Source organism: Lepidochelys kempii, chromosome 7 (genome assembly GCF_965140265.1).
Source record: "Lepidochelys kempii isolate rLepKem1 chromosome 7, rLepKem1.hap2, whole genome shotgun sequence".
In the NCBI taxonomy this organism is placed as follows: domain Eukaryota; kingdom Metazoa; phylum Chordata; order Testudines; family Cheloniidae; genus Lepidochelys; species Lepidochelys kempii.
In genome coordinates this window covers 108,842,640-108,855,773 of record NC_133262.1, presented here as the reverse complement: position 1 = coordinate 108,855,773, position 13,134 = coordinate 108,842,640, and the positions used below count along the sequence as shown (strand labels likewise).

General features: G+C 38.0%; 1 protein-coding gene across 4 annotated transcripts in view; it reads left to right on the top strand.

Annotated features, from left to right (window-relative positions):
- SEC23IP (SEC23 interacting protein) overlaps positions 1 to 12,474 on the top strand; it is a 39,289-nt gene extending 26,815 nt beyond the window's left edge. For 2 of the 4 annotated variants that reach the window (XM_073354209.1, XM_073354208.1), the window contains 3 exons: positions 104 to 266; positions 5,565 to 5,665; positions 9,798 to 12,474. In XM_073354209.1, the coding sequence (XP_073210310.1) occupies positions 104 to 266; positions 5,565 to 5,646 (245 nt within the window). In that variant the 3' untranslated portion in view covers positions 5,647 to 5,665; positions 9,798 to 12,474. Of the gene's footprint in view, positions 1 to 103; positions 267 to 5,564; positions 5,666 to 7,645; positions 7,714 to 9,797 lie in introns of all 4 variants that reach the window. The other 2 variants (XR_012160062.1, XM_073354210.1) reach the window with 2 other exon arrangements.
- Positions 12,475 to 13,134: the final 660 nt, after the last annotated feature.

Here is a 13,134-nt window from a genome sequence, read left to right as displayed (position 1 = left end):
AACTAATGTAGAAAATGGTGACCTCCGTTTATAGTCATAGAATCAAGCAGTAATAAAGGGTTGAGCTTGTGACTGACTTCAATGTTAAAACTATCAATTCTAGCTGAAAAAATTGCCGAAAGTCCAGATCTTTCGAAGGAAGAGGGTTGCTTAGTAAAGGTTGGGATGCTAAATGGAGGACGTCGTATTGACTATGTTCTACAGGAAAAACCAATAGAAAGTTTCAATGAATACCTTTTTGCTCTACAGAGTCACTTGTGTTACTGGTAAGAATTACATATTTTTTTCTGTAATTCCACAAATTTTGCTTTTCCAATGTAGTTATATGTATTTAATTCAGGTTACTTAATTATCAGTCCTCTTCCTCTTATTTTGTACAGTTTATCTGTGACCAACATGACAATAACAAGAATGCTACTGCTTGTTTCTAGCATTTTCATTATGAAGATTGGGAGGATCATAGAGCTTAATTTTCCAGGCTTTTTTTATTTTATTTAATTTTATTGTATTTTTTAGTTTTGACAGAAATAGCAGTGTTCTACACAGGATTTTTCCTCAGTATGATACTGACCAGGAGTGGTAGAAAGAGGATATCTGTTGAAATAGGTTAGAAACAATACAAGCTATGTTGGATTTTTACTAATGAATACGCACCTTCAGTTTTGGCATGGGTTTGCTGGTGCACAGTGGTGAAAGAAAGGTTGCCTTTGATACAGTACTACAAAGAGGAGGAATGGTCCAGTGGTTAAGAGTCTAACCTGGCACTCGTGGGGACCTGGGTTTGGTGATTCTGTACAGGCTTCTATGAACTTGGACAAGTCCCAGAGAACCATTTTCAAAACAAAACTCTAAAGGGATTCTTGCAAATTAGCTTAGTCTCTGAAGTCAGTTAAGTGCTTTAAAAATTTTTACCCTTAGTCTCTGCCTCAGTTCCTCATCTGTCAAATGGGGATAATAGCATTTCCCTGCCTTATAGGGAGTGTTGTGAAGAGGAATAAAGATTGTGAAACGCTCAGATACTACAGTAAAATCATAGAATTGTAGAAGCGTAGGACCGTAAGGGAGCTCAATAGGTCATCTAGTCCAGTCCCCTGCCGTCAAGACAGGACTAAGTAATAACTAGACCATTCTTGACAGGTGTTTGTCTAACCTGTTCTTAATGCTCCAGTGACGAAGACTCCACAACCTCCTTAGGCAGTTTGCTCCAGTACTTAACTACCCTAACAGGAAGTTTTTCCTAATGTCCAACCTAAACTTCCCTTGCTGCAATTTAAGCTCATTGTTTCTTGTTGTATCCTCAGAGGTTAAGGAAAACAATTTTTCTCCCTCCTCCTTGTAATAACCTTTTATGTACTTGAAAACTGTTATGTCCCCTCTCAGTCTTCTCTTCTCCGGACTAAACAAACCCAAATTTTTCAATCTTTCCTCGTAGGTCATATTTTCTAGATCTTTAATCCTTTCTAGGAAGTCATTTCCCGTTTTGTATGTGTGCAATTGATTGGTCCGTCCTAAGTGGAATTCTTTGCATGTGTCCTTATTGAGTATCATTCTATTTACTTCAAACCGTATCTCCAGATCATTTTGAATTTTAAACCTATCCCCCAAAGCCCTTACAACCTCTCCCAGCTTGGTATCACCTGCAAACTTTGTAAGTGTACTCTCTATGCTATTATCTAAATAATTTGTGAAGGTATTGAGCAGACCCAGGACCAATCCCTGCACAACCCCACTCGATATGCCCTTCCAGCTTGATTGTGAACCACTGATGATTACTTTCTGGGAATGGTTTTCCAACCAGTTATGCTCCCACTTTATAGTCGCTTTATCTCGGCTATATTTCCCTATTTTATTTATGAGGAGTTCATGTAGGACAGTATCAAAAGCCTTACTAAAGTCAAGATATATCACATCTACCACTTTCCCCCTATCCACAAGGCTTGTTGCCCTTTCAAAGAAAGCTGTTAGGTTGATTTGGCATGATTTGTTCTTGACAAATCAGTGTTGACCGTTACTTATCACTTTACAGTAGAACCTCAGAATTATGAACTGACTGGTCAACCACACACCTCATTTGGAACCAGAAGTGTGCAATCAGGCGGCAGCAGAGACCAAAATATAAAGAGTACTGTACTGTACTAAAAGTAAATGACTTAAAAAAAAAAAAAAAAGTAGAAAGCAGAATTTTTCTTCTGCATAGTAAAGTTTCAAAGCTGTATTAAGTCAGTGATCAGCTGTAAACTTTTGAAAGAACCATAACATTTTGTTCAGAGTTGTGAAAATTTCAGAATTATGAACAGCATCCATTCCTGAGTTGTTGATAATTCTGAGGTTCTACTGTATTGTCTTCTAGGTGTTTGCAAATTGATTGCTTGATTATTTTCTCCATTATCTTTCTAGGTACTGAAGTTAAACTGAGTGGTCTGTAATTCCCTGGTGTATTGTTATTCCCCTTTTTATAGATTAGCACTATATTTGCCCTCTTCCATTGCGGTCATTTTAGTACCTGAGGTAGCCAGCGAGTAGAAGCTATGTAACGTTGATCAGCTTGCTTTTTGGGAAGAAATATTTCTCTAATTCTCCAAATATTGCAACCTTGTGGAAAAGAAAACCTTTACAGTAAGCACGTTCTTTGCTTGTTATGTGAAGGGGACAGAGTTTATCATGTGTGTGGGCAATTAGCATTGAGAAATTGTATTCCTGAGGAGTACTGACTCTCTCTGAGTGAGACTTGGAATAACCTCCACCTTACACTCTTGGAAATATAAGTTGGTCACTCATAGTATTCCACGCTTAATCAAACCTGCTGCTGCTATCTCTTATTGTGACTAGCAAGATCTTTTGTATCAAACTCAATATTAAAAGGTCCTTTGGCTTTTATATAAAGCTGACTAAACCACCATTTGTCTTCTTGTTTCTTTTGGCACTGGTATGTTAGATCAGGCTGCCTCCAAGAGAGCCATGTCTAAATTCTGCTACTTGGCTGACTCACAACTTCCAGGTTCTGTTAATGAGCACCCTAGCAGAGGTGCACCAGCCTCTGTTTCCAGCCTCAGACTCTTCTAACCTAGAATATTGGCTGTGTTCAGCCACATGAAGTTCTGTACGCATCTCTCAGAGATGCTCTGCTTAGGTTTATCCAACTAGGTCATCTAGCTAGTCTCTCTGAAGACATTGCTACTTCAATTGAACCTCATGGCATGAATTTAGCTTCAACCTTTTATAACAGTAACCTTAATCATCTGCCACCATGAGCCTTCACTGCTCCTGCACAAGCTGAGAATGGGTTTCATTACTATTCAAATGGCCAACACTTTTTTTTTTTTTTTTTGGACATCATTTTGTACCTGGCTGAATAGTACTATTTCTAGTATGACTTATTTTTCAGGTGACATGTTTTGCATTGACTACACCTAGAGTTTCAGCTGATATTTTAGAAGGTGTGAGATCCCTGGTATTCTGAAATCATCCCGTTCTTTAGAAACCAATCTTTTTCTCTGGGGTTATCATGGAATGTCACTCTCAGAAGTGCATGTGCCTATCTAGGTAGCATTATCATTTTGTTCTGAAATAAGAACTGCTATTTTTCTGCAAAGAAACAAATTGATATTCTTATCTCTCGTATGATGCTTTGCCTTGACTTTATCGCTGTTCTGAACTTGGTGCTCAAAAAAGGTAAATGTAGCAAAGATCATTTTCAAGGCTAAGCAAGGACACCATATTTGTTTTGACAGCTACAGCTTTTCAAATGCAACCATTCCTGAAGAGAGATTCGAGCACAATAAGTAGCAAAACTTTATTTTACTTTGTGTGGGAATGAAATTGCAAGATATTAATGCTCTGTCATCAGATTTTAACAAAATAAGGAAAAAAGAATTGCCACAAATGGATCTTCCTTCAAAGCTTTGATATTTGTTATGATTTTTACTGCTGATGTACACAGTGGTTTCAAAGCTGGTTTTTAGGACATGAAAAGGGAAATTTCATTTCCATTGTGTAATTGGCCATGCAAAACACCATTACTTTATCTGGATTTTGAGTTTAAAACAATAGTTTAAAAAAAAAAACTGATTTCATGTATTTCAGATGGTACAGGATATAGAGTAACTTGCATGAGAAGCAATAACCCGTTGAAAGGAAAAAGCTGCCAATCTGTATTCACTCTTATGCATACTTAATTTCTCACTTTTGTATATCTTAGATTTGTGCGTTTTATTACCACAGTACATTTGAATAGACATGGGTTGTGGGATGACATTGACATGTATGTAAACTGCATGTGATAGCTAACATGACTTGTGTAAAACATGAACAATAACTGATCCTCAAACATCCAGATGATTAGTTAACTGTATCTTTTTCTCTTATTGCAAAGACCAGTTGGTATTTGGAAAAACAAAAGTAAACTAAAATTGGTCCTTCAAAACAATGGCCTTTTTTTGCTGAGTAAAACTAGTACTGTGTGGCTTTGCTATAATTTTCATAATAGTAGAAGCACAAGTAGCTTACTGCACTAGTTATCAAGTGCCACTGAAATAGGGTGACCAGACAGCAAATGTGAAAAATCAGGATGGGGATAATAGGAGCCTATATAAGAAAAAGACCAAAAATCGGGACTGTCCCTATAAAATCGGGACATTTGGTCACCCTACACTAAAATGTCTTCTGACTATTGGAAAGAAAAAACTCCATAGAAATAAAGTAAATTATGTCTAGAAATAGACAGTGGTTAAACCACAGGACTTGAAGTAATATCTAATGGGGCTTTTTAGTGTTGATGATGTTTACATGGTGGTAAATTGACAGTTGATTGTATAGGAGCTGTTCTTATCGCAGCTCCAATCCTGATGTATGACAGTCATATCAACAGTTTGCTCTGATAGTTGGGTTTCTCTAATCTAATCAATAATAAATTCCAATGGTGGTGATTTCTTCTGCACAAGCCTTCATTGTCTGGATTTTTTATGTTTTATGATGAATCGTATTTGTGTAGTTTGTGTTTTCCACAAGGTGGCAGTCTGTAGTTATTTTTTTCTATCTAAAGATTTGTTACTCTAATAGACTAAGCCATATTAAAGTACCTAATCAGAAGTAAGCAAGAGTAGCATATAGTGAGTAATACCCAAGAATTCAAATTAAAAAGTCTTCTCAGGAAGACATCGGTGAAGTGAGCCAAACCTTCAGGATGAGGAAACCCTGACATTGATCCCTTTGCCTGAAAATTTGTTGCTTGTGTATGGTCCAGATATACAGAGGGGTATCGGGGTGTAATGTGGTTATGACCTGTATGCTGAATCTCATTGTAAATATTTGAGCAATTGCATAATTTCTCTTGCATTTTTAACTGTGTATTGGCAATCTATAAACAGCATTCCTTAGAGGGCAACATCCTTTAATATAGATCATAATCATAGTCATAATTACACCTCTCTCTCGCTCAGCTGCCTTCTGGCATGTTTGAAAGGATATGAGAGGGGCTTGTGCAATATTTGCACAACTCTTAGGACTTGCCTCAAGCAATAGAATGTTGGTTATAAAAAAAACTAACGGACCCTTTTTATTCATAGGGAATCTGAAGACACAGCTTTGCTACTTCTCAAAGAAATATATAGGACTATGAATATCAGTCCGGAACAGCTGCAACACTGATGTGTAGATACCTGAATTTGTAAGTTTTGCCCTCATATAAACTGCATGCACTTAAATCCCAGCATAATTTGGTGAACATGATTTTGAAGGCCATTTTCTTTTTCTTTTCCCATCAAAGCTTACAGTGTGAAGCAGGCAGTTACAGAGTGTGTAATGTTGTTGCAATGTGTGAATTGTGGTTCTGGCTATAATGATCCTCCACCGACTGATGAAAGTTGTGCATGTGCATAGTATGGAGGGGACAGGGAGAGTAGAATAACTGACCTTCTAAAGAGTTCTGCCCAGACAAATACATAATCTAGAAATACAAACAATATAGCTTGAGAACTGCAGCATAAATAATTCCCCCAAAAGACACTAGCTTATTTTAAAAGGAACCAAAATAATAAACTGCATATTGTGCATCTCAGAATAAAAATATCTTTAGTACATAGCAGTTTTAAAGTAGTAAGTATCCCATCTGAGGGTCCTCACTCAGAGTTTCTTCCACTGAGCACTAGGAGCCAGAGTCTGAATTTGAGGTGATAATGGAAATATCATTTTGGTTAGTATCCTGCTGTTTTTCCTGGGGTTTGTGTTAATTGTTAAAATCAAAGCAACTAAGACATAACAGAGTTGTAGAAATTAATGAAACAAATAGTTTCTTGCTCTTTGGCAGTGACTCAGGCTATGTCTACACTGGCACTTTTGTTGGTAAAGCTTTTGTTGGTCGGGGTGTGAAAAAAACCCACTCCCCTGACTGACATAAGTTTCACCGACAGAAGCACCAGTGTGGACAGCACTATGTCGTTGAGTGACGCTCTTCTGCCGACGTAGCTACTGCTGGTCGTTGGGGGTGTAATTATGTACTTATGTAATCGTTGGGGGTATAATTATGCCAACGGGAGAACACTCTCCCGTCAGCATAGAGCAGCTTACAGTGGCGCAGCTGAAGCGGTACAGCTGTGTCGCTGTAAGGTCTGTAGTGTAGACATAGCCTCAGTGAATGTTACAGTTCATGCTCATACTATGCTTTGCTGATACCATTTTCAGGCACTGACTATTATGGACGTGGAGGTATTAAAATATATATAGAGAGAGAAATCATCTTTGCCCCCCAGAAAACTTGCTGACATTCTGCATTAATGTTCTGGAAAGTACCCCCTTTCGACAGCAGCTTTTGATGCTTTCCTCGTTCTCAGACATATCAACAATAAAATCAAGAGAGGACAGTACCCTTCCTTATTAAAAGCACAGACGGGGGTCAAAATACTCAATCTGCGGGAGAGTACATGAACTTTCATAGGAGTATCCCAGATGCCTGTACTGCTGCTGTACGATCGTAATACGTTTTTGTAAGAGAATGTTCCTGCTGCTAGTGTACTAAATAGCCAGTTTAACTGATTGCCAGTGGGGGTGGTGTACCAGTCTAATGTCAGTCCTGCTCTGCTGAAGTATGTCATAGCTGATTGACTGCACTTTAAGTGTAGCAAAAGGAAAAACACGTTTGAAACTATTGCCTAGCAACACAACTGCTTATATCAATTGTCAAGATGCTATCTACAGCATCTCTCATCGTCATAGTTGTAATGTTGCACTCTTGGCTTTTGTCTCTTATATTATGTCCTTATAGGTTAAAATCCTCACTCACCTGTTCTCGCTACAGAATGGTTGTTTTTAAACTCTACGTAATTTTGTTTGTTTAGTGGCAAATCATTCTACAATAAACTCATTCCTGGTTTCTGGTGTGTAGGCTGGAACACTCTCTTTCATTAAGACGCATGCACAGTATCGCTCATGGGAAAGAGCATGGATGTACAGTATATCACAGTCTATTGCTGTTTGCTAATGAGCAAGTCAGGAGTGTCTGTACAGTTGCAGCAGCTTCAGGAGTTGCTCGGAGCTTTCCCATCCCTTGCTTGGCTAGCCAGCAAGCATATGAAACTACATTTCAAATAGTAAATGTCCTGGATGGCAAAGCAGTCCAGGCCCTTTGGTACATTTGTTATTTTTATTTCAGCGACAAGAAATATCTCTCTGCTTGCGTTATCTAAAAAGTCTTTGCAAAATCCTGCTCCTCTAGGAAAAGTAAGTATTTTTCCCAGGCTAGCATGACCAGCCATGTTCTGCAGAATCTAAGCAGTTCTTCTTATAGTTGCAAAAAAAAAAAAACCACAAAAAAACCCGTTAGAACAAGAACTGATGAGTGCAATTGGTGCTGTAGCTGCTATGCAGTGTGAGGCAGCGTCGGTTACCTGATGGAATTACAAAAAGAGCTCCATTTACTTTGCCGCTGTTTAGAAGCAGACTCAGTGGACAAGCAGCCTATAGGTTCCTTGGCTCATGAACAGGAAGAATAAAGATCAGCAGTAGCCCTGGGCTTCCCTTCCTCTTCTTTCCTCACCCCTTAGTATGGAGGCCTACACACCTCTCCTGTTTTGCTGTCCTGAGCTGTCTGCTAGCCCAAGCGAGTGGGACACAATATGCGTGGCTCCTGATTCCTCTCCTGGGAGAGGAACAGTGATATTGTGGCTCCAGTGAGTGGGGGAAGAATAGGACCCCCAGCTTCTCCATGAGTGTTGTGATCATAGAACAGCCAGAAGAAAAGTCCCTGCCATCAGGAAAAGACTAGAAGCCCAATTAGGGAAACGTGCTGAGGCAGCTGTGAGGAGCCTGAGGGGCTGAGATGGCCAGTGTGGTTTTGAGAAGTCTCTGCTGAGTGACAGTAGATTTGGGAAACTGAATTGTGGTGGTGGGGAAATTAGGGAAGATTCTGCAAGAGATGGAGAGATCAAAGAGTGATGAATTAAGTGGAATGGTGCTCAGTGGGTAGAGGGATTAATGGGGGTGAGTCAAATTTAGGATGTTGGTGGTTACTAAGTGAATTATGAAGTGATCAGTGCAGTACAGAAGCTGGCGTGAAGTGTTTGTGAGAGTAGAGAGAGAGTGTTTGGTGTGAAGTGTCCGAGGAGGTGTGAGTGCATGAGTCTAGTTGTGTTTACTGTTGTTTGACAAGGCCGGGCCAGTGTGTTTTGTGGGGTTTTTTTTTTTCTCATCTGGGCTGGTGATAAAAAAAAATATTAGCCATGATTGGATTCCCATAATAATCAGTGAGTAGCTCCCAAGATCTGACAGTCAGCTGTGACCAAAGTCATCTAAACCATGGGAAAAAAATCTTCCAGCCCTCTCATCTAACATGACTAGGGTGACCAGATGTCCCGTTTTTTGGGGACTTCTTATATAGGCGCCTATTACTCCCCACCCCGTCCCAGTTTTTCACAGTTGCTATCTGGGCACCCTAAATAGAGTGTTCTGCTTTGTCTTCCTGAAATTACTCTTTGATAAACAATATTGTAAAGTTCACAGGAATTTTTGTAGGATGTTTGCGTGCTTAGAATAACAGAATTTATAGCCAATATGGCCTGGTTGAATAGAAATGTATGTTACATTAAGATTTAATCATTTTTACATAATATGTTTCTTTGTATGCTTAGTGTTTATTTGCACTTGCTTGTCATTTTTGTGTCCTCTAAATATTTGTAATAAGAGAGTTCTTCCAGGCAACTTTATGCCCTACTTGTATTTTTACTACTTGTACCTTATGCCCTACTTGTATTTTTAGTTCTTTTGTAGTGGGTCCTCCAAAGTGCACAATACGCAAGTTAATATAACTTCATAAAAAGCCAGAGCTATTAAATTCTGTGTTCAGCTGCCCCAGCACATCCTATAAAATAAGTTAAGTTAAAGGGTATGCTTACACATATGGGCACAGTAGCTAATCCAACTTTCCAGTGATCCCATGATCAGAAATCAAGATCCAGTATCAATTTTATTGATATTTAGGAATGAATTCAATCATCATTGTGGGGGATTAACACAAGTCTCCCATTAGTGCAGCATTGCAGTACTCCCATCACTCTAATTTGCAATCATAACTCCCATCACCAGAATGAATCCTGTTCGTGGTGGTGGTGTTTAGAGGGGAATGGGGGGGCTGGGGAAATAGACCTTGGGGTATTACATTTTTATAAAATAATGAGTGGTGTGTGTGGGTTTTTAATCTTTTTCTCTTTGAAAATGAACATTAGTGTGTTTAGTTTTAACATAGTAGTACTACTGCAAGATGAGAAAGTTCAGTTTCACCTTTCCTGTTTTTCTTTTTCTCTACACAGCATATCTAACGTTCCAGCAGGCTTGCTGACAAAACATTTTGAGGAACCTCCAGTATTTCTCTAGTCACACATGGCAAGAATCCGAATCACAACAGCATTTTTTTTCTTCAGTCCAGAACTATTTGATTTAGATAATACCTTCTTGTTTCCTTCAAGAGTGTTTCACAATTTTAAAATGATTAGCACCGCAGTTTGGGAAGCATAATTGGAATGACACCATTTAACCTTCTTATTGAAATTTAGTTGTACTGTTGCCAAACTTTGACCAGTGAAGAAATATTTGTGGCATGCAAATTATTATTATTTTCTCAAGCTACCTTGTCTGTTAGGTGTCAAACATGTATTTTCTATGAAGGCAATATGTTCTTTATTAAAGAAAGGACTTGTTGAGACACAGCAATAATCTGCTCTTTTTAAAAAAAATGCGTTTCCACTTTTAAAAACAAAATGTGAATTTTAGTTATAAGCTGCTTTACATCAAGCTTTTGTATTTGCTAAAATCAGCAGCCAGAATGACTTTCTTACTACTGTGAGTTCAGTGCTGAGATTTTATAAAAGCTTTTTAACCCTCTGACTTCTTTGCAATGGAGATAAAATTATCTTTTGTTATAGAAAATATAAAGATTTGTTACAGCCAGTTCAGCATTCACCTCTCTTGGAATGTAACTGATGTAGAGAACGAAGAGGGATGAATCAAACTACATTTCATTTTGGTAATTAACAGTTCATGTGACCTCGTGGCTGCTCTACCTGGGAACTGAAATTATGACATTGACCTCAGGAAATTAATTTCTCTCACCAAGGCATGTGAATGTAGAGCCTCTTTCAAGCTTATTGGAGCTAAATGTAACAGCCAAGGCCAAGATTTGTGATCCATATTCTATTTTCATCTAGTGAAATCAGTGGAGTTGTATGGGGTGAGGTCTTTTGGATTGGTGTCTCTGTGAACGCTGGGCTTCTGTAGCTTTCTTCTGGCAGCATCTTTAATGCAATTACCTAACCTATAGTGCTAATAATATTTGCTTCTGTTACTGCAGTAAGGACATTTTGCTAATGTTTACTTAGTAAGTTCTTATGGAACACAGTGACTTTTTTGAGTATATGTAAAATACACATTTTTGTGTGTATATTTTGGTTAGTATAATTACAAGTTACTGTAATGCCAATGAATCTTTACTGCAAGCTTTTGTACTTATCTCAACAATTAATGATTTGTTCTCTCACTTAATGAGAAGGAACTTGGATGCTTTTGGTGTCACTTTTCCCATTCTGAATATTCAGGATTACATATAGTACAGTAGTTTCCCTTCAATTTTTTTTGTTAAGCTAGAATACATTTTGCCAAGATATGTCGGATGGACCAGTCTCTTGGCTGATGGCACAATGAGTGGAAAAGCCCAATCCCTTCAGTAAATCCTGTATTAAAGATAAGTTTCCCAACAGCTTTCAGACCCATATAATTGGTATTCAGATCATGTAGCCTATAGTACTGGATAAAATACCAAAGAATGAAAGATATTATGGTTTTCAAGAACCTACAACAATGTTGAATGTGTACATTGTGCTGAAGTGAGGACATAAAGGCAAACAAAATAAATTTAATGAAAAAAATGTCCAGAGGGTGTTTGATATGACTTATCACTTTGAATCTAAGGGAAGATGCTGTTGGGAATTCAGCTTGCTTTTTGATTGTATATTATTCATTACTGTGAAAGGAAATTACTGTTTAAAACAGATTAAGCAGTTAGTCACTTAAAATAGATATGTTTATTTGAACTTGAATATTTTAAATCTATTAACTATTTTTAATTCCAAGGAATGTAACCTTTTTTTAACACTTTTGTCTTGATAGTCTGAGATAAGCAATTATTTCAGGGGGAAAAATTCTGACTGGGATCTTAGACTTATGTGGAATCTCCTCCATTAGAGCCACCTAAAATGTGAATTATATTCTGAAAAGTGACTTTTTAAAAGTTGCACATTAATCATCTTGTATGTATTCAGTCATTTCTGCTTACTGCAGTGACAGAAGTTTCTGCTTTTAAATCCTGTTCCATCTTGTAACTTGGAACTTAGTAAACAGTTCTGTTGGTGATCCACAACACTACAAACCTTTGGAGGGAGTGAGGTATAATTTGGCCAATGGAAACTTTAATCATGTAGAAGAAGGGGGAAAACCCATCTTGATTTTTTTTTCAAATCCAATTTTCAGAGTTACCCTCTAGAGGCCAAATATCCTTTCTAGTAAACCAAGGACACTGATCTGGAAGTCAGAGAGACAATAAACACGGCACCCCATAATGTCGGAGAAGAACAGCCATTTAAATCTAGGCAGGAACAGAGCACTAGAAAATGCACTATGGGGAACAAAGGGCACTGGCAAGAGAGTGGAGTTATATTACCTTATAACTGACTCCTGTGATATTTGTTTTTCCTTTAGAACTCTGGATTATTAGCTACTTAGGCTGTAAGCTTTTAGGGGCATTTTTGTGGGGACTTTGTACGGTGTCTAGCACGGTATGGGCCTTGTTCCTGACTGGGACATCTAGTTGTTGAAATAGAAAATCTCCTTCAGAATAATAATATAAATGTATAACCACTTAAAAGGTTTATATAAATATTATAGAAGTGTTATCTTCAAGACATGTTTCAGAGTAACAGCCGTGTTAGTCTGTATTCGCAAAAAGAAAAGGAGTACTTGTGGCACCTTAGAGACCAACCAATTTATTTGAGCATAAGCTTTCATGAGCTACAGCTCACTTCATCGGATGCATCCGATGAAGTGAGCTGTAGCTCACGAAAGCTTATGCTCAAATTGGTTAGTCTCTAAGGTGCCACAAGTACTCCTTTTCTATCTTCAAGACAATATATTTGGTGCACCCTATGTTATGGGCTTCGTCCTGCTCCTATTTACATCCAGGGAAAAACTCCATGGACTTAAATGGAGATAGGGTTTGGGTTCCATGTACTTACTTTCTTTAAATACAAATCGGGTTGCTTTTCCACTACGATTGTTCCAAAATATTTTACCCAATTGAATAAAATTCATCTTCATCTTCTAATATTGATTTATTTTCTTTCATGCACCCTAGTGCAGTGTTACTATACCACCTCATGACTTCTTTATATCTACATAGTTGTCTCTCACACACATCTGCCACCTCATAATCCCTTCTTAATATTCTCCAGTTCAGCATATTACATCACTTGTCTTGTCAGCCTGAACTAGATTCCTATTCTCTCACTTCTTCAAATCCCATTATCAGCTTTGAACTGAACTACACAGGTAATAATTCAAAGGTTGTCATTGTAATCTGAAAGTACTAATGATTTAACC